Here is a 21,282-nt window from a genome sequence, read left to right on the forward strand (position 1 = left end):
GAACTATGAAAATAAAGGATGTGCTTTTGACAAGATGCTATGTTCCAGAACATCAAAGCAATCCTCCCCACTTTTTCTAGATTAAAGTTTATTGGGCTTCACTGGAGAGCTTGTTTCCAAAGGCTCACCCTGCAGTCCATGTAGCTTAGGCACACTCATTCCCTTCAGTGTTCAGTGCTCAGTTCTAGTCTGGAATCCCATTCCCAACATTAAATGCAATGCTTGAGTGTGCCCAACCAAGTCAACCAAAGGAAAATCACAGCGATGCTATTTAGGCTCAGATTAAGCATGTGATCAACAGAGAGACTGGCCATTTCCTAGACCAGGGGTCTCCAAACATGGCAACTTTAAGCCTGGAGGACTTCAACTCCCAGAATTCCCCAGTTGGCTGGGGAATTCTGGGAGTTGAAGTCCTCCAGGCTTAAAGTTGCCACGGTTGGAGTCCGCTGTCGTGGACAGGAAGAAACCACTTAAAAATCTTCATTTTTTTCATTCTTATATATACATCTATCTACACAAACACACACACATTTGTGCATGTATGTCACAATATTAAGCTAACATGCCTAATTCAAGGCAAAAGGCAGCTACGCAAATGGGAAGTTGAAAACTGTAAGCTTCAGCTCAAATTGTTCCTTCTTAGCTTTGCTTCTGCACCTCAGCATGATCACAGGATTTCACAGGATTTTATAGAAAAATATTCACGAAAGCTGCCTCCCTTCCCAGTTTTTCCCCACCAAAGAACAATGAAATATAATTCTATCCTGTAAACTCAGCATTTCCCAAACGTGGCCATTTTTTTTAGATGTGTGGTTTCAACTGCAAAATTCCCCAGTGGGGAATTCTGGGAGTTGAAATCCACACATCTTCATTTTGCCAAGTCTGACAAACACTGCTACAGCTTTTACAGTCCCTTTTACAGCTACCGCCTTACAAACTCCTTTGCAGCATTTCAAAAAGCCTCCAAAAAGAGGCGACAATTATAGGCAAGACATGGAAATGTTCATTAAGCTTGGGCACATCCATTTTGTCTTGCCTTTTTTTCTTCTTCTGCATACTATTAAGCCAAACTAGATAGCTGCTATACAAAGAGGCTCGATGCAATTATGACAGTGTTTAATGCACTGAAGTGTAACGAAAGGTTCTCTCCTCCTCCACAAAAATATTGTTCTTAAAGAAATTTATATTTATTTGCATATAACCAAAGAAAAGTTGCCTAAGCACCGCTAAGACCTCAGCCACACTGTGATTTCTAGCAAAGAAAAACCCAACTTTGGATCCAGGCTGCGTCATAAAATTTCACCCTGATTAAAAAAAAAAAAAAATAAGGCCACGTGTTGCAAGAGCTACAACTGAAAACTAACTTACGCATCTGGGTCCAAGGCTCAGCTATCACCAAAACAAAACTATCAAAACAAAATTACTGGCCTTTAGCAGATCCCACTCGGAAAATGTTACATTCAGCTGCCTCTCTGTTACATTGAGTTGTGAACAGTTCCTTTTGTAAACAGGTGAGCTGATTGTAACTTTTGTTATAAATATACACACACACACACACACGAATCCCTATATAACAAATCATAACTAGATCCTATTGTGGCTCCCACTTCTGTAAACATTTGGCAATACGTTACACACAAACACACACATACATATATGTACAGGAAATACATACATGGATTGCTTCCAGCAAACTAATGTGCAAAACATGGCCGCCTCCCATGGAGGACCAGTGATGAGGTATAATTGTATCTGTGTGTGAGTTACCCGTAAGTTAGTTCAGACCTGCTGATCAGGGCTCTAGGTAGCCACAATACCTGCCCTGAATTGGCCTGGGTCTGTGCTTTACCCCCACCCGCCCACTGGCCAAGCAGCATCACGGGTAGGGGAAAGCAGCATCACATTATGGTGCAATTGCGCTGTTCACCATAGGAATTGTCCACACGATCAATTTCTTCAATGACCTTTGTGAAGATACCTTGAGTCATCTGCAGGGAAGAAAGATGGTGCCAGAGTCACTCCAAGAGAAAAGTTTTACAACCGTGTTTAAGAAGCAGCAAAGAACTTTTTATTTATTTGTACCCCGTCTTTGTTGTTTTTACCAATAACTCAAGGCGGCGAACGTACCCAACATACCTCCCACCTCCTGTCTATGGAGATTCTCAGTCATCCAGGTCATGGTTGTCTCAAAGGTGCTTTTTTTCAAAAAGCAATTGGACTTTGTTTTTCTTTGAAGACCTTTCTTATCGAGGAAGCTTCTTCAGTTCTGACTGGATGATGGAGAATGGAAGGATTTATACTCCTTGCAGACAGCTTGTCATTTCATTCTTTTAAAGAGTCTTTTGAGGCCATATGTGTCCTCAGGGTCATTTGAGTCATGCAAATGGGTGTGAAGGTGTAGAGGCTTCTTGGAATTGTTGAAAGGACTGCGTTGTAAACTGGAGATAGATGTTGTATCCCTTCCCATCTGTTGAGAGGGCTGTTCGATTTTGACATAGATGGCCTCTTTGACCCCTCTTTCAAACCAGCAGTCCTCTCTGTCCAAAATGTGGACTTTGCTGTCTTCAAAAGAGTGGCCTTTGTCTTTTAAATGTAGATGGACTGCTGAATCTTGTCCTGATGGGTTTGTTCTCCTCTGTTGTGCCATGCATTTATGAAGTGGTCCAGTCCAAACAAGAAAGTCCAGTTGCCTCTTGAAAAAAGCACCTTTGGGACTCCTTCCTCCTGTTTTCACTACAACAACAACCCGGTGAGGTGAGGTGAGGTGGGTTGAGAGAGAGTGATTGGCCCAAAGTCACCCAACTGACTTTCATGGCTCAGGCAGGAGTAGAACTCACCCTCTCCCAGTGTCTAGCCTGGTGCCTTAACCACAATACTCATATAACATTACTGACCTCTTGTCACACTGAGTGGTATTGTGTTGGTGCTCTGCTATTTTGGTGGGAAGACTAGGTTTCTCTCCTATTTTGAAGAGACAACAGAGAACAATCTCCCTCTTTTATCCATTAGAGCAGGGGTCGCCAACCTTTTGGACCTCAGGAACCACCAAACTCATAATTTTAGATCCCAGGGACCAACCAGTTATGTGGCCGTGGCCTAATTTGTGGGTGTGGCTTGGTGGTCATGTGACTGGCTGGGCATGGCTTGTATGTAAATATAAATATTTATATAAATATTGAATTTTTTTATAAAAAGAGCAACTTTTACCCAAAATCAGGCAAAGCAGGCAGGCAGATTGAGTTGCTCACAGAATCACAGATTCATTCAGAGATCTATCTATCTGCCATTGGCTAGCTCAGTCTGTCACATAAAATTTGCTTGCAAGAAAACTCACAAAATTAATTCACAACACACCATGCATGTAAATATTGAATTTTTTATAAAAAAGAGCAACTTTTACCCAAAATCAGGCAAAGCAGGCAGATTGAGTTGCTCACAGAATCATTCAGTCATCTATCTGCCATCGGCTAACTCAGTCTCTCAAATTTGCTTGCCGTGAGTCTGCACTGAATTTGCTTGCGAGCAAACCTTCAGTCCTAAGGGAGGCTCAGCTGTGCTGAGCTGAAGATCTAAAGACTAGCTAGAAAGCAAGAAATCCAACTATTTCCTGCTTCCTAGCTAATCTAAATCTCCCGGAACAGAACAGATGATGGTCGGAAAAAGGAAAAATAGCAATTTAGCATGCAAGTTTACCGAGTAAGGAGTGAGTGGGCGGGGAGGGTTCTCGCGGGCCATGTGGGCGGCGCAGCCTTGTGTTTCTGCACAGCCTGGATTAATTGCTTTGTGGAGGTGTTCTGGGGGTGAGATTTCTCTGCAGCCCACCAAAATTTTCTCACAGCCCACCAGTGGGCTGTGGCCCACTGGTGGGTGACCGTTGCATTAGAGGACATTTGTTTTGTGCCTGTGTTTGCTTTTGATTGGTGAAATTACTAAGAAATATTTTTAAAAAGAACAAGGTTATCTGCTTGTATTTAGACATTGGGACAAAGAAGACTCTTAGCTACTGTGTTTCTCATAAAATAAGGCCGCGTCTTATATTTTTTTGAGCCCCCAAAAAACGGCTAGGACGTCTTTTCGGGGGTGACTTAATTTCCTCCCCCACACACACCCCAACCTAGAGTGCCCCATGCGCAGTCACCTCTCCACAAGGCCACTTCTATCGGCTGATGGAAGCTCCCCGAAGGCAGAGTCACCAGCCGCTTCTATCAGCTGGTAGAAGCGGCTTCGTGGAGAGTTGAGTGCACATGGGCCACTCTAGGTGGGGGTGCGCGTGGGGGAGGAAATCTATCAGCCGGTAGAAGCAGCCTCGAGGCGAGCGCCCGCCCACACGCACTCCCCTCACCACGAAGCCATTTCTATCGGCCAATGGAAGCTCCCCAAAGGCAGAGTCAGCAGCTGCTTCTATCGGCTGGTAGAAGCGGTCTCGGGATGAAGGGAGTGTGCGTGGGGCACTCGCCCTGAGGCCGCTTCTACCGGCCGACAGAAGCAGCTGGTGCCTCTGCCTTCGGAAAGCTTCCATCGTCCAATAGAAACGGCTTTGTGGCAAGGGGAGTGCACGTGGGCGTTCGCCCCTGGCCGCTTCTACCAGCTGATAGAAGCGGCTGGTGACTCTGCCTTTGGGGAGCTTCCATCAGCTGATAGAAATGGCTTTGTGGTGAGGGGAGTGTGCGTGGGGCGCTCCTGTCAGGAGCGCTCCGCGGGCAGCCACGCCTCGCTCCGAAGCGGCTGGTTACTCTGCCTTTGGGGAGCTTCCATCAGCCAATAGAAAGGGCTTTGTGGCGAGGGGAGTGCACATGGGCGTTCGCCCCGAGGCCGCTTCTACTAGACGATAGAAGCGGTTGGTGACTCTGCCTTCAGGGAGCTTCTATCGGCCAATGTTCTATTGGTAGTAGATTGCAGTATTCTCGCCTGGGGTACAGGCAGGGCGCTCCTAAAGGCAAGTTTTCTCCCCCCCTTCCCCTCCATTTCTCTTCATCTGTAGTTTTAACGAACGATGTGAGAAATGTCGGGGAAACACATGGATTAAATAGGCCTAAATTTTGGGGGCGGGGCTTAATTTCACCTCATGCCTAGAAATCATGCTGGGCCTTTCTATTGGTGGAGGCCGTATTGTTGGAGAAACACGGTACTCTTTTCTTCAAATTGGAACTCAACCCATGCACTCATTCTGTTTGAAATTAAACCTGTGAAAAATCCTTAGTCTGTTGCAGAAAGCACAATGGATTGACACGGACATTTGAAGTGGCATTTTATGGCTTTTAGATCTTATCCCCACCTCTTTAATTTAGGTGAAATCAGAGTCATACCTGGTTTTCTTTTGCTGAGGATTCCAAAAACACAGCACCCCATGAATCAGCAAGTTTCCGGCCTTCATCTGTCTTTACCTGACGACTAAAAATAAGGGAGTAATTAAACAAAAGAAAATAAGGGAGTAATTAAACAAAAGAAAACAAAACCTCACCAACACTGTCATATTGTAGTCAACTTCAGGGGTGCCTATGTGTTTCTATTTATTTATCAAACTTGTATGATACCCATCTCGCCAAAGACAACTCTATAACTTTTACGGACTCTATAACTTTTACGGACACATTATAACCACAATAGCAGTAGCTTATAATCTGGTGTACTTTATATATACAGTATATAGGAAGTTTTCACATGTACAATAACTGTCCCTTTATTCTTATTGCAGTAAATTTCTTTTGTATTTTCTGTACTTTTTCTTGCTTGTTTTCTTCTCTATGTTCCTTGGAGTTATGTTAACATCTGTGCTCCTTGGTGTACAGTCATGTCAGCCACGTGACCATTGAAGTATCTTTGGACAACGCTGGCTCCCTCGACTAGGAAACGAAGATGAGCGCCGCCCTCTAGAGTCGGACTTGACTGGGAAGGGGAAACCTTTACCTTTACCTTTTTAGTTATCCGATATTGCTTGTTAAAATTTAATTAAAAAGAATCACAGCATAAAAATCATAACAGATCAACGCTACTGTAAGACTTCCCTACCCTATTTTCTACTCAGCATAAGCCGGTTTTTGTAAACACCCAAATCCTATTCTTTTACTCAATGCTAATTTTCTTGTATCCATAAGAATTGAGTTAAAAACAATGCAGAGATAATGACTATACTAGCTTATGGTGGATAAGAAGCCATGAGAGTTAAATACAATAAAAGATTGTTAAACAGAAGGCTTTGAAGTTTAACTTTGCTGTTGGTTCTTATACATAGTTTGTTAACCAGTTTGTTTTTATACATAGTAGATGGATGACAGGTCAAATTGGTTGTAAATAAATGTAGAAGTTTATACATTTGGGGCCTGCTTCCCAGGGATGGGAGGATTATATTTATCAGTATATATTTATCAGTATTCTAGTAGAGTGGATAAGATATGTGTGTATTTCTGCCTTTTGCTCTTTTAATGCATATTTTCCTGTTTAATATTTTGTCTATTTTTGTTGTTTTGGTAAAATTTCTTTTTCTTTTTAAAAAAAGTTTGTATTTTACCGTAACTCTCTGAATAAAATAAATTAAAAAAAGCAATGTACCTAATTTTTTTTCTCTAGATACAAGATTTGATATAAACATTTCAGAAACACACAGCCCTATCCCTAGAGCATGATCCACCAGTTTATTATTATTATTTACAAAAGGGGCCAATTAAGATAAAATTCTCCTTTGGAATGGCAGGAATGAGGATGTAGCCACTGGTACATACAGTGTGCTATTCATAAAAGCAGAGAAAAAACGTTTCTGCCCAGTCGAAAGAAAATATGTAAAATTTGAGAAATGATTTTCAGGATTATTAAGGAAATCAAAGCACATCCTGAGAGAAGGCAGTGACAACCTTTGTCCTAAGTTTGCTTTTAAAAATGCCAGGAGAGATTAGAACCTATGTGAGGGAATGGAAGAAGGAAGCCCGTTTAGGAATAAGTAACAAAAATTACACCCCCATGTTCCCGTGCACTGCAATTTTTTTGCAAACGTGCTACAAAACTTCTAAAATTCTTCCAGGAAGTTTATCTGCTATGATTCTAGAGTGCAGACTCCTTTAGAAAGAAAAAATGACTCAGATTACAGCCAATCTTTTAAAGGGATTGAAGATACCTCTATTCTTATACCTCAGCTATCATTTATTAAGCAATAGACAAAAGTTCTTACCTTTCTAAGGACAGATCAGCTTTATTGCCAACAAGAACTACAGGCATCCTGCCAAACGAAGAAGGAATATTTCTAAAAGTTGCTTCTTGTAATGCTAAACAGAAAAGTCATCCCCCTTCACTCACAACTTCCACAGTCATATGTAAGGGGGGGTCACTTGCTTGTAACTTAACGCAATAATTCTGCCTATGGCTGGGATAGTTCTGAATTTTTGGTTGCATGGGGTTGCAATTGAAGGCACAGGTAGTCCTCGACTTGCCACCACAGTTGGACCCAAAATTTCTGTTGCTAACCAAGGCAGTTGCTAACTGAGTTGCACCAGATTTTGCGATGTTTTTAACCAGTTATTAAATTAATCACTTCAATTGTTAAATGACATGGTCATTAAGCAAATCTGCTCCTCCCTCCCCCACCTGTTTATCAGAAACAGACTGAGAAAGTCACAGGGATCACATGAACCCAGTATATTGCAACCATCTTAAAATATATATGCAGATTGCCAAATGCCCAAATTCTGTGCTAGGACAGATTGTAAGTCACTTGTTTCAGTCTTGTTGTAACATCCAACTGTCACTAAATGAATATAAGTTGAGGACAATTTGCATTTTCCAATGTACCTTGCCTTTATCTAAAATGAACCTACTTTTAAAAATAGACCTGTCATTTTACATGTTCTAGGCCCGTGATGGCGAACCTGTGGCACGCAGAGCCATTTGTGTGGACACGCAAGCCCCAGCCAAACTTACCTGCACTGCACATGCATGCACCTCCCAGCTGATTTTCGGCCTGTTCCAGGGGCTCAAGGGAAGCCTCTGCAGCTTTGGGAGGCTGAAAAATGGGCCTTCGAAAATACCGGAAGTGCCCGTTTTCATCCTCTGGAGGGCCTCTGGAGCCTAGGGAGGCCGTTTTCACCTCCTGAGGGTTCGAGGAAAGCCTCTGCAGTCTTTGGAGGCCAAAAAATGGGGCTGTTTCGGCACTTCCGGAAATACTGGAAGTGCCGAAACAGGCCCCGACCTGGCCTCAAAGACTGCAGAGGCTTCCTGAGTCTTCAGGAGGCGAAAAAAACCTCAAATGGTCAAAAATCAGCTGGGAGGTGCACACATGCGCAGTGCAGGTAAGAGTCACACATGCGTGCACAAGGGGGAGAGCATTGCATTCCGCCCCTCTTGCCGCACACCGTGCTTTGGCACCCACAGGACAAAAGCCCGCCTCGCTGTTCGCCGCTTGACGCCCTGACGGGGCGGGTTCAAAACCTCCCTGCACCTTGAAGACAGTCGACTTTCGCTGCCTGCCCTGCGATAACAGGCTGGCCCGGGATTCTGGGACAGTTGATGTCCACGCTCTCAATGCAGAGGTCGAAACCTGGGACAGAGAAATGCCGTATGAACATGCTCAGAGGAATCCAGTTCTCTATTGGTATCACTACATTCTATGCAAAACCTTTGTGTTATATAAACCTAAAAAGTGTCATCATTTAGAGGTGGCTTATTGTACTAATGTTGTTCAGTCTGGAATCTATTTCTGGGAGAGAATCCGGAGTACACAAGTTAACATCTCCAGATGTTTACACAGATATGGCAAGCCACCGAACCCTTCCCTACCCCATCCTTTCAGACAAGAGTTCCCTAGTAATATGCTTGCACATCTTGCCTGAACAGTTGCATCCCTTCCTGACCTGCCATGCTAATCTTTACCTTGTCTTCCCTCTGCTTTCATGTAACTTGCTGTGCAGGGACTTCACCACCTGAAAACTGGGAAAGGCAAGAAAGAAGATCAGAAGAGCTTTTTATATCTTTAGTGGGAGCCAAGGATTACGAGAAAACATTGGAAAACATTATCCCTAAAATGCCCCTTATGGATAGAAAGCCATTGCCCAGTATTTGCGTATTTGAATGCTTTTGATTAGATGATTTTTTAAAAATACTAAACGAGCATTTCAAGGTGACTAAAAAACAAGACAGGGTGGAATATGAACACAGTATTCCAGTTAGACAAACCTGGGCTTAAAGAGACTAATAAGGCTATTGTTCCAAGCCTTTAATGTCTTTCCCAAACCCATTTCTGTGGACTTGCAAATACAGGTAGTCCTCAACTTATGACAACTGGGCTCAAAATTTCCATTAATAAGCAAGATAATTGTTAAATGAGTTATGCCCCATTTTACGGCTTCTTGCCAGAGTTGATAAGTGAATCACTGCAGTTAAGTTAGTAACACGATTGCTGAATGAATTTAACTTCCCCCATTGAGTTTGTTTTTCAGAAGATTGCAAAGGGTAACCGTATGACCGTGGGACACTGCAACCATCATAAATACATGCCTGTTGCCAAGAGTCCAAATTTTGATCAATTGACTATGGGGATGCTGCAACAGTCATAAGTGTGAAAAACGCTCCTAAGTCACTTTTTTCAGTGCTGTTCTAAACTTCGAACTAAATCACTAAAGTAATGGTTATAAGTCAAGGACTACCCAAATTAAGGGATGGACTTCATTGTTTCAAGCTCCCCAAAGGCAGAGTCACCAGCAGGGGTCCCCAACCCCTGGTCCATGGATTGATTCTGGGCCGCATCATGCCAGCAATGGGCCACGCCAACAAGCAAAACTGCATCTGCAGGATATGCAAGTAAGCATGCAAAACCATGCCTCCTTTGGTCGAGATAAAATTCTTTCTCCATGGCACTGGTCCCTGGTGCTCAAAAGGTTGGGAGCCACTGCCTTACAGAATTCAGGCAATGCCCTTGTTTTCATCATTCCCTCATTGTCCAACTGCCTTGTGTCGTAATCAGGCTCTATCTGTGCTTTCTTACCTTCTGAGGGATGTGACAGAATAGACCAGCACGTAGCCATGGATGCCAATGATAAATGAGTGAGGCAAGATAGTGTATTCATCCTGGACAAAAAAAAAAAAAAACAGAAGAAGAAAAGTCTCTATCACTCTATCTATCACTCACGGGGTACTCCAATCTCTGTTGGGAATTGGGCTATGCAGCTATTGGTGAATGGCAGGTAAGCAAGTGAAACCGAAACTATACTCTCCCCCGCCCCCCCATGGAATCATTGTCTTCCGTGAAACCAGCCTTTGGTGCAAAAAAGGCTGGGTACTGCTGCTCTGTGAAATTGCTGAAAGATACCAACTAGGGGGGAAATTTAATTCAGGAATGGGTCATTTCTAATGCCGAGTGCATATATGCTTTTCTGAATAAGTAGTTTGTGAAAGCGGAGTTTTATGTCAGCGGATATTGAAGCTTTGAGGTGATTGCTTGACACTCAAGGGGCATTAGCAAAGTTCAGATTGATGAATCGTAAAGAGACATCAGCCCTCCCATCCCAACTACAACTCCCAAGCAAGCAGCATTAAGATGCAAGCTGTTTATCTCTTACGACAGATGATGAGCAGGGAAGGCCACACTCCCATTTGCACATGAAACGATGGAAAGAAGAAAAAAAGAAATTACCTGTCCTGCAGTGTCCACAAGCTGCAAGTGGAATTCATCTTTTCCCACCATCAACATTTTGTTGTAAGCTTAAAAAAAAGAGAAGGAAGAAAGTAGATGATACAGATGTTACTTGAGCTTTTCTGACCCCTTCCTAAAAGCCAGCAACATCCTGAGTTTCTCTGCACGAGTCATTTTTATTTTGTTACCTCTCACTTTTTCCTTCAGCCAGAGCCAGCCTTGGCCTAGAACTGCAGGTAGTTCTTGACTTATGACCACTTATTTAACAATCTATGGGGTCCTTGGTGCTCTCCGAGCTTGGTGGTTCTCTCACAGATGTTTCATTACCAAACTAGTTAACTTCATCAGTGCTAGAAGGGAGTGGTGTTTGTTCTTATTTTTGCATACTAGCAGTTTGCCCTATCGGTGTTGGGGGAGAGTTCTTGGGGGTTCCTTGATTGTTTAACAATTGTTTGAAGTTATGAAGGCCTCAGGAGGCGTGTTTTATAGCCTGTAAAGCACTTTTATCATAAAATATTATACTTATCCTACTAATTGTCACATAACCACATTTCAAGCACTTGGTAACCTGTTGGCAAGAAAGAAAACCCTTTTGGAGAAGAGTTCTGCCTAGCATCATCTAGCCCCTTCTTCCAATGAGAGCCATTGGAAGGAAATCTCTCATCCAACAGAGGCACTCAAAAGAGATACCTCTTGCTGCTTCACAAGCCAAAGCAATTGTGTTGCAGTTATTGTTTGCAAAGCATGGTAGAAATCAGCTACGTTTAGTTGTAGCTGATGTTTCGGAAGTTAAGAATTGCAATAAATCTTCAGCAGAAACCGACATGACAACGTGTCAGCTGTGAATTTATATTGGCAAGAAAGAAGGCCCACACATTCTGGTTGCAAAGTGAAATGATGGGGCAATTGTCTAGTACCTCCAGAGGGTGTCCCATTTAATTAAAATTAAGGGGGCTTGAGTGACATACTCAGGGATTTGGAGAAGCCACTGTAATGCAACAGGTTGGCAAACCTACATAAGCATATGTTTATAAGAAGAGAGGATCAAAATTACAATGTGGGACTCTATTCAGTGGAGAGGCAGCTAATGAGACTGAAATGCTTTTACTACTTCCCTTGTATAAATAATGTTCAATTTATGAGAAATTGGGCAAATGTATACACGCATCGACTCTTTTAACAATTTATTGCTAAATTAGCTGTGCTCCAGTAAATGCTTTCGTTAGTTAAACCTTCCCCTCTCCACCTGTGATCCTTAAGCCTTCAGAAACTAAATTAACTACTTCAGCGAACAGAACAACAGATTTATAAGCAAACCTGCTTTCCAGCCATCTAAATTTGTTCTTTGAATAAAATGGGCGGGAAGGGCAACCCCCTACAAAAACAGGAAAGGACCGGTGTGCAGGGGAAAAGGTTTGTGGCAAAGCAGGAAATGAGTGCAGAGGTACTACTGAATCTTTGTTCATCAAAAGAAAACAAATACTCTGAGATGTTTAACACCCTGCCCCTCAAAAAACTTTTTTTTTTTCCTGATTTTAGTAAAATTTGAGAAATGGCAGATACGTTCTATACTGATATATATGTGGTTGTGCTGGAGTCCTATATACTTGTAACCAGCCTCATACCTTCCTAGTCTCAGCAATCAAATTAGTTCACACTCAGAACTGTGTTAAGTAATTTTCTGTTTGACTCTGCTCAAAATTGTTTTGACTGGGCAGGAAGAGAGAAGGTTCTTATTTCCTACGTGCTGGACTCTTAAGAATTTAAACATTGGGAGAATGCAGGGGCTTGGCAGAAGAATAAAAGGGCAGGACATGTCCTATTTCTCGGTGATCAGCACCAGACTGTCCCCAACAGATTCCACTTCATGTGCATGAAAGATTAGCTAGTCTAATCTCTCTTTTGAGGACATTCTACTTGGGCATACATCAGCTATCCTAGAACACTAAGTTCACTCTGCTCACTTCCAAGTTAATGGATACAGGCCCACAGTAATTCCTGCTCAATGAAATAATGTCTGAAGGACTAGACAAAAGCTGCTCTCCCTTTACACATCCCATCACGGTTTTCCCCAAGTCTCCCTTCCATAGTCCCAGCCACCTGGAAGTCTGGGATCTAACACATCTGGAAGGCATCCAGTTATGGAAAGTTACTTTAATGGTATGAATAAAACTTTCTAATTGTAGGAATAGTCATGGAATATGATAATAGTATTATGTGGTGTTCTGAGATGGTTGGGTATTCTTAAGAAAGATTGGAAAGACAAAAAAATGCATCCCCATCATTCTTAAACGTTATAAACATGTTCTTTGCTTTAACCGGGTCAAAACATCATGAACTCATCATCTGCAGAACCTGCAGCTCTAGAAATTTCTATCCTGTGAATATGTAAACTATTACTAGTGAATTGCAAGGCAGAGCAGGAAAATTCCCTGCAAGCAATAGAAGGAAGATATGGTGTGAGTGGGTAGAGGTGTAAGTGGCTACAGACTCTGGTGCTGAAAAGCCTGGATATCAGGGGTGGGATTCAACCGGTTACTACCGGTTCGGTGAGAATGCGTTTTGCGCGTGTGCACCTGCTACGCATACATGCGGTGTAGAGCACTTCCCCAAAAACCTCAGCTGTGACGCCCGGACAGCTGACAAGCGCTGTGCGCAGTGTTTGAAAATCCTCTTCTTTCCTGCTTTTTCAACCTCAGCTGTGCCGCGCAAAGCAGCTGAGGTTGAAAAAGCAGGAAATAAAGGACAGCCAAGAGTCCGGATGGGTGGGTGGGCCGGCCAAAGAGACGACCAAAAGGTCGTCGCACCAAACTGGTTCAGTGTTTGCAGCTCTTCAGAGCTATCGGTTCTATAGAACCAAGCCGAACTGGTAGCATCCCACCTCTGCTGGATATACGTAGTACATTTGTTTGAACATAAAACCTTGGGAAGGATTCCATTGTGAATTTTGTGTAAGACATAAACAGAGCTTCTCTTGTTTTTCTTTTCTCTTGTCCACTACCACTGGTTTTCCTTTCATCTCCACCACCCACATGCATTTTCCCCTTCCCTTTGCCAAACCACTATATCCCTTCTCTTATTGGAATGTTTTACTCCATTTACGGCCTCTGCTGGAAGGAGATCCCATAATCTGCTTTATAATTGGGACATCTTATTTTATAAACAATTAATTAAACAAATTAATTATTAATTCACTGTACATATACTTATTTTGAATCCCGGCTTTCATTTATGGAGAACAGGTGCTGGCAGATACAGATATACACCTGCCAATGCATATGTAAGTGTGCTGGAGCCATTTACTGGGAGAAGGAATCTTGAGGATTGGATTTAGCTAGAGATGGCAATTGTAGGTTGGCGTGGAAGGGAAGTAGCACATGCAGAAGATATGTGTATTTCTCCTTGTTTATTAACCCTTTGGGGATCAGGGTCATCTTCCTTTCAAGCAAACACAATGCTAACATGAATATCTTTTCTTTACACTTGCCAATATAGCTTTCCTTGGCATGGAATCGAGGTTACATAAGCCAGCTGTACCTCTCCCTAACATATTTTCTTCCCAGTAAGGAAGAGGAGAGACATACTTCTAATAAAAGCACAGCAATAGCACACTTACTGCTTTCCACAGTGGGGTCATAGCATTCCAGAAATTCCCCATCAATGAACTGGTGAGCAAGAGATGTCTTACCTGAAGAGGAAAGATGGCAAAAAAAATTATTGCTGTGGAGATTTATTGGTGATGAAGAATATAATTTAAAACAATAGAAAACATTCATTTCACTCTGATCACAGCAATGAAAACTGCCCCGTTCAGGGTAACAGGATAAAACTGCAATTATTAAGATTAACATATCCAAACGGGAGAATTAAACAAAAAATTGTGTACATTCCATACCAGATTTGAGGGTCTGCCACGAACAGGCTTTTTAAAAAAAACTCTACTAGATATAAACAACCACAAGCTTTAAATTTATTTAGAGTATCAGAAATGAGAAAAAAACAGAGGTTTGGCTGCAGAACTATGATTAATTGTCCCAAGTGTTGTATTCCAGTAGTGTAACTTAAGCTCGGGAGAAGGAATCATATTGTGCTTAAAGAATGGTAATCAATCCCAGTAGTTCCAGATCTGTCACCAGTTCAAACCTCTTGGAGCCCATTTTATCAGATGCAGGCAATTTGTATCATTTAATAAGTAAAATTGTGTTTATTCCTGTCCTCACTCCTTCATATTTCTGATTGTAAACAATGGGACCAGAAAGTCATGAAATTCAAAAGCTGTAGCGTGCAGAGAGAACATGCTACCCACATCCCAATGACTGAGCCAATGTTGTTGGCTCACAACAATCAAGCAAAAAAAAAAAAATTACAGTAAACTTAATCAAGATAGAGCTGTGTCTTATCATTCTATTGTATCAACCCAACAAAGGTAAGGAATTTCTTTTTCCAATGGAAAACTGTCAATATTACAGTGACTTGGAATTTCATGCCATCTATAATGGTGTACTTTTTTTACTGATAACATCTTCCCCTTTAATTTCTCTTAGGAAGCACTTAAGCTATCCTGTCCTATCATGAATTATATTTGGAATTTCAATTTTCAAAGATTTAACATCAAAATAAGTATGAAGGATATGTCAAAACAGTTTTTTACATATACTTTGCTGCATTTCCAATACTGATCGCTCCTTGGTAATAGATAAGTACCCTACTATACTGTGCTGCATACCAGTATTATATATGAATATACCCAAGCAGTCTGTGCTACTCTCTCTCTGGAAAATTAGTTTTGGACATATCATAGTTGAATACAGGTAGATGAGGTTTATGTAGCATGCTAAATCTAAATCCCAGATTAATAAATACAACTGCTGAATTTACTATATGATATTGTTTTTTATCAGGCATTTATTCCTTTATAAGTAGCCCAAGGCAACAAACATTCCTAATACTTCTTCCTTCTCCTATTTTCCCCAAAGCAATCCTGGGAGGTGAGTTGAATTGAGATAATATGGTTGGCCCAAGTCACCTAGCCAGCTTTCATACCTAAAGTGGGACTAAATTCAGTCTCCTGGTTTCTCTTATCATGATAGCCTAGTTCACATAAGACCACAGCTAGGATCTGATATTAAACAACAAACTATTTAACTTTGCTTTATCCTCAGCTAGCAAATCCACCAAACAAAATAGATCAGACAATTAATGTTCTACTTAGATAAGGTTGCAATGGTGAAGATCCAAGGTCTGTTCATGAACTGTCATGAATCAGGATTTTAAAAAAAAACATTACCAACAAAGGACACACACATACATAATTCATGTCTTCAGGCTATATTTATGGTAAAGGATGAGGAAGAAAGCAAATCCCAATATTATTTCCTCAGTGCCATTCTAGTGTACAAGTACAAGACCTGCCATGCTTGAGATTTGATTTAGAGGTCTGCAGAAGCCATAGGAGCATGAACTTATCTGTGACTCATGAAAGCAGCCCTATCTGTTTGGACAGTCACTAAGGGAATGTTTCCAGGAAAGGACAGTGGAGGCTTTTCTACTCCCACTCATTCCAATGCCCCTCTTCCCAATCAAATCAGAAGCTCTCTGTACTCCTAACAGCTGATCACAGTTTTGCTATCCATCACTGTAATTTAGCCAACAGTTTCCAGCTGTAGATACCAAGAGACCATCAGGAGAAGACAAGTATATTTTGCAAAGCTTAGTCACACTTAGCCAAGGAACTGTTTAGGAAGATTCACAACAGCTGAATTTAGAAGGCTGTTCTTGGCATCCTGTTCCTCTACCATATTAAGCTTCTTGGCTCAGATTGTACATCTGAGTGAGGAGCATGTACAAAATACAAAGAAATCACAGTATTCAGTTTCTAACTATTAATACCAAACTTAGTATTTATATTATAAGCTTTCTTTTAGGATAGCAGTACATTATTTTAGAGCTTTACACTCTACAGCAGGGGTATCAAACTTGCATTGTCACTATGGCATCATGTGACCTATTGGGGCTTCCCCCGCTTCATTAAACTGGGCGTGGGCAGCAAGTGATGCACCTGGCCTGTGGGCCACAAGTTTGACAACCCTGCTCTATAACAAGCTAGGATGCTGTGCCGTTATATTTTTTCAGTTGCAGTGAAGACGAATGAGGTGCCTAAAATTTAAGAAAAAAGCATAGTAATGTTATAAGTTAAAAAGAATTGAGATTTTAAATATTTTCTCAGGTATGAACTTTATTGAATTATTTTAATCCAGATATTATCTTCCAGACTGACCTTATTTCACAGGACGGGGGAGGGGGGAGGGGGGGGCGGCTCCTGTAGGAAAGATGACATAGGCATACAACAGTTGATGTATACTGAGATTCCATCAATCTCTGCTTATACACATAGGTACCCAAAACAATCCTAATGACAGCATCACTCAGAAAGATTAGGGCCAGTGTACAATTAAATAAGTTTGTAATTCAAATTCTTAGTCCAAATGTGAAGTGTTTTCTTTTGCAATTACTCACAACAGCAGTTCTGATATATCTCAATCCCCATTCTGATCTGTTCAAACAAGGCACAGATGGTTGATTAATCAACCAAGTGTATACATTACAGCTCAATATACACATCACTTTTCAACAGGGCCCATAAGTTAGGCATCCATCAGGGCAGGAGGAGCAAAAATCTTTCTTTTCAAGCACCTTTCCATACTACCAGAGGTACCCAGATGAGTGTTTCACATAATCACTTAAAAGGGGGGGGGGGGGGAAGCTGTTGCAAATTTAATCCAAGGAAACAAATGATTTCACTATCCAGACACCCATGAATAACCTTTGCCCTCTTGCTCATTTCCTCCCACTGCACATGGATTAATAGAAAACATAGGCCGGGTGACTCCTTGCATTTCTCTTCAGGGGAAGAGGAGATCAGATGGGTTGGGAATTGGGTAGGCACAAATAGCTCCCTGAGGACAAACTAGTAAAGGTCAGGAAATAGCTGCCCACTGCTTACAAGTTTTGCCTACTCATGTGCTACTAATACTAAACCTTAGCCCAAAGAGCAGAAAATCTATCTCCAGAGACTGTTTAAAAATAAGCTGTTCATTAATAAGAAGAGCAACACTGGATGCAAGCATGTGCATTGTTCTATCACATTCCTCCTCCCAATTAATTCCACTCCCTCCCCCCAGAGACTTTATCTAGTTTCTCCAAGAATGCAAAGCAGGGCAGCCAGTGGGTGGCTTTGTCAGGAACCTTTTTATATGTCCCCCCCCCCTACTTTTTCATCAGGCAAATGTCCACCTTTTTAACAATTGATCCACACACTACCGCGTGAAGGCAGCAGAGAGATATAAATCATCTATACACTAAGTTCAAGCCCAGGAAGCTGAGAGACAGGAAATCCACAAAGCAAGAGAGCACAAACCTATACCTAAGTCAAAGGGTATCATTTCATCAAAGAGCTCTATTGCCTACTTGACCGGATCTTTCCACGGGTATTAATTCTGGGCAATTTAGAAGAGCCAAGTAATCAGGGTTTATCCGATCGAGGCTTCAAAATCTCCGGATTTGAAATCAAAAGAGCACGCCCTTTTGTGGCGGCCAAAATATGGATGCTCCGATGTCGACAGTACTCATTTATTACTCTCTCTTGCAACCAGATGACGACCACCACCACCACCACTACCCTCTCGCAGATCAACCCTACAACAATAAGACCGCTCCAAAGTCCCCGCATCCGGATCCACTCCCCAGGTGCGAGGGTGGCATCTTCACACGCGCAACTCGTTGCTCTTTGCGCCGCGCCGCCGCCCAGCAACCGGGGCAACCAAAGGTGGGAATCTCCCCGGCGTTGTTGGCGCTCGTCCGCCTCCCACCCACCCACGCCTGCAAACTCCCGCTCCAGCCTCGCGACCCCCACCAGCCCCAGATGCCGCGCGCGTCGCCCCTCCAGACTTGCTGCGCTCAAGGAACGGCGCAAACCCCGCCGCCCTTCCCCTCGCCTCTCCCCCCGCCTCCCCTTTTTCCTCCCGCTCTCCTCCCAGCCATCGCTTCGGCGTGCGCCCGAAGCCCGGCTCCCCTTTTTTTTCCACAGCGCTCACTTTCTTCCCCGCCGAACTTCCACATAACTCTCCCCGTCCACGCCCGCGTCCTCCCGGCCCTGCTCTCGGGGAACCCGCCCGCAGGAGAGCAGCCGCCCGGCACCTCTTGCTTGCCACGTGGTGCTCCCCCAACACACACACGCACACACACACACAGCGGACGCCGCCGCCACCACCACCACCACCACCCACTCCGGCCGGGCGGAGCGCCACTCACCGACCGAGCGGTATCCCAGGATCACGACCTTTCGGTAGCGCACGAACGGCATTGCCCAACAGCGGCTCCAAGGCCAACCGAGCGCGCGGGGGGGCGGCGCGTGGGGGGGAAAGAAGAGGAGGAAAGGGTGGGTACCGCAAGGCGGGCGGGCCGAGCGATAAAAAGAGCCCGCCCGACTAGAGCCGGGGGGACGCCGCAACTACAAACGCCCACGTGACCAAAACACTGGCCTCAGAGCCGCCGCTCCTGATTGGCCCGGGGCAGAGAGGCGCGTGCGCCTTGCGGACGCCTCGCTTCCATTCATGAAAAGTGCGAGCGGCTAGAATGGAGAGCCGCGTGGGTTCCAAACATCCAAGTGAGCGTAAAGCGCGCGGCTCCGGGCGCGCGCGCCCGCCCGCCCTTGTTTTGCTCCTCGGGCGGGCGGAAGAAAAGGCGTCGGGAGGTTCTTGCGCTAAAACTTCAGCCTTGGCTGGCTCCTTGCGTGGCTTCGGGGTTGCGGTACCGCACGCACGTGTCCTGCTTTGGGCGTGGGCGCCGAACGGACGGACGTGAAATTTAAATCCCGAATAAAAATGCGCAGCGAGTTTCTTTCGGCCATGTGCTCGGCTTCTCCCCGATTGTCCTTTCCTTTTGTGGCTTGGCACGCCGACCCGCTCCCCCAGCTCTTCGATCCTCTTAATAGCGGATCGAATCTATAAACCCATCTAAGCCGAATGAGTGACTGCTGAGATCCTAAAGGTGGGAATGGGAGAGGTGGAGCGCTGCCCGAAAGCGAAGAGCTTCGGTTCTTCACGTGCCTTAAAAAACGGATCGTTCCGAAGCAAGCAACAACACCCTTTCCCCCGGGTTATCGAACAGCGCAAAACAAGAAGTCGGGAAAATGCGGGGACCTGCATTTAGCGAGCTTGCCGGTTGTTTTCAAGAGCGCTTGTAGCTTCTTTTTCCCCCGACAGCATCCTAAACGCAGCCCGCTTCAGCGCTTGCAGGGGGGAAAACTGCCATTCATTAGGTTAGAGAGCGTTGGCTGCGTTTAACGAGGCATTAAACCGTGGTGTGGTTTCTTTGTTTTTGGTATAGTGAGAGGATGTGCGAAGCAGGTCATTATGGCTACATCAACAAGCCATCTTTTAAAATTCTGGTATAGCAATAATAATAATAATAATAACGGTTCCCAGTCTCTAGGATTTCACTGTGCGCATTTTGGTGCAAAGTTAATTTTCCTCCATTCAGCTGTGATCCCTCTATAAACCTAGATGTCTCTGTGTTTTTCCCCGTTTCAACCCCAAATCTTTTCGAGGCTATCTGAACAGGTGCCTTTTCCTTCATCTTGGAGATCAGCATGATTTGCTTCCCAATAAATATGCCAGGCTGGACTAATCATATGCATGTGTATTATATGTGACCATAGGGGCAAATGTACACACACAGCCCTATAGTATTAAATGTTTTTGTTCCTAACATTTTAAAGTAGCAAACACTGTAAAAGGAGACCAGATATGAATGTGGAACAAAGACAACCCCAAATTTTCACCCCATGTTTTAAAAGACTTAGTATAAGAATTTTAGATAGTTTTTTTTAAAAAGTGCTTTTAGATACATATACTATCCATATACTGTTAATAGTAATTTAAGCTGATTTACATAGTCAGGAGGGATGACTTGAGTTACTGGAAACCAATTTAGAATTTTCATCAAATATTTTGCTTAATATATTGAGTAGTAAAAGAGTTTATAGTCACAAGTTAATATTTATAAAATCCTCTTATCTTCCTCTTTGTTGTTCTGAGTAAGAACATCTTCATGCTTAAAAAAGGAACAAAGATTGGTAGAAAAATCAGATTATATTTTACTTCTCCAAACGAATAAGCTTTCAGTAACATTTGAGGTGGTAATTTCTTAATATTAGGAGTGGTACTACCCTGCTAGGTATTCAAATACTAACAAATTTGTATCCAGTAAACATGTTAACTCCTAATTAGGTTATCTTAATTGAAAGGCATCAAAACATTGTTTCAAAGATGGCATGCCTGACGCTATTTTTAATTATTTTGTTTCTCTGAACCTAGATTTTTAATGTATAAAAGTTCCCTTTTAGTCTATGAAACCTCGTGGTAGGAAACTGAATAGATTTGAAATGAAACTAACGTTTTAGGAAGAACAGCCCTTTTAAATGTAGCTATTTGAAGCAACACTAACGAAAGATGTAATTGTTCATCTATGTGCTTTTTGGTTGTGTTCAACTATCAAGTACATACATGTATACATGTTAACCCGATCTTTTCTCTTTTTTTCTATCTGAATCTAATAATTCTGGGGGTGTAAATAGGCATACAAACAAAAATCTACATATAAAAGCA

The 21,282-nt window shown here is 42.9% G+C and overlaps 1 protein-coding gene across 1 annotated transcript; it reads right to left on the reverse strand.

The window, feature by feature from the left end:
• Positions 1-432: 432 nt before the first annotated feature.
• Positions 433-19,046, reverse strand: RHEBL1 (RHEB like 1). The gene is made up of 8 exons (XM_026678707.2): positions 18,926-19,046; positions 14,232-14,303; positions 10,616-10,683; positions 9,968-10,050; positions 8,857-8,913; positions 7,163-7,210; positions 5,307-5,391; positions 433-1,988 (listed from the first exon to the last, which is right to left on the reverse strand). The coding sequence occupies exons 1-8, from the start codon at positions 18,975-18,977 to the stop codon at positions 1,899-1,901; spliced, it is 555 nt and encodes a 184-aa protein (XP_026534492.1). The 5' UTR covers positions 18,978-19,046; the 3' UTR covers positions 433-1,898.
• Positions 19,047-21,282: the final 2,236 nt, after the last annotated feature.

The sequence above is a fragment of the Notechis scutatus genome, chromosome 2, assembly GCF_049901735.1.
Source record: "Notechis scutatus isolate UNSWTSFEM ecotype Mainland chromosome 2, rNotScu1.2, whole genome shotgun sequence".
NCBI classification, from domain to species: Eukaryota; Metazoa; Chordata; class Lepidosauria; order Squamata; family Elapidae; genus Notechis; species Notechis scutatus.

Coding starts and splice junctions, on each gene's coding strand:
- RHEBL1 (XM_026678707.2), bottom strand. CDS start 18,977: ATGCCGTTCGTGCGCTACCGAAAGGTCGTGATCCTGGGATACCGCTCG. Junction 7,211..8,856: donor GAAAGCAGAGGGAAGACAAG/GTAAAGATTAGC, acceptor TTCGTTTGGCAG/GATGCCTGTAGTTCTTGTTG. Junction 1,989..5,306: donor CCTCAGCAAAAGAAAACCAG/GTATGACTCTGA, acceptor TCTTCCCTGCAG/ATGACTCAAGGTATCTTCAC.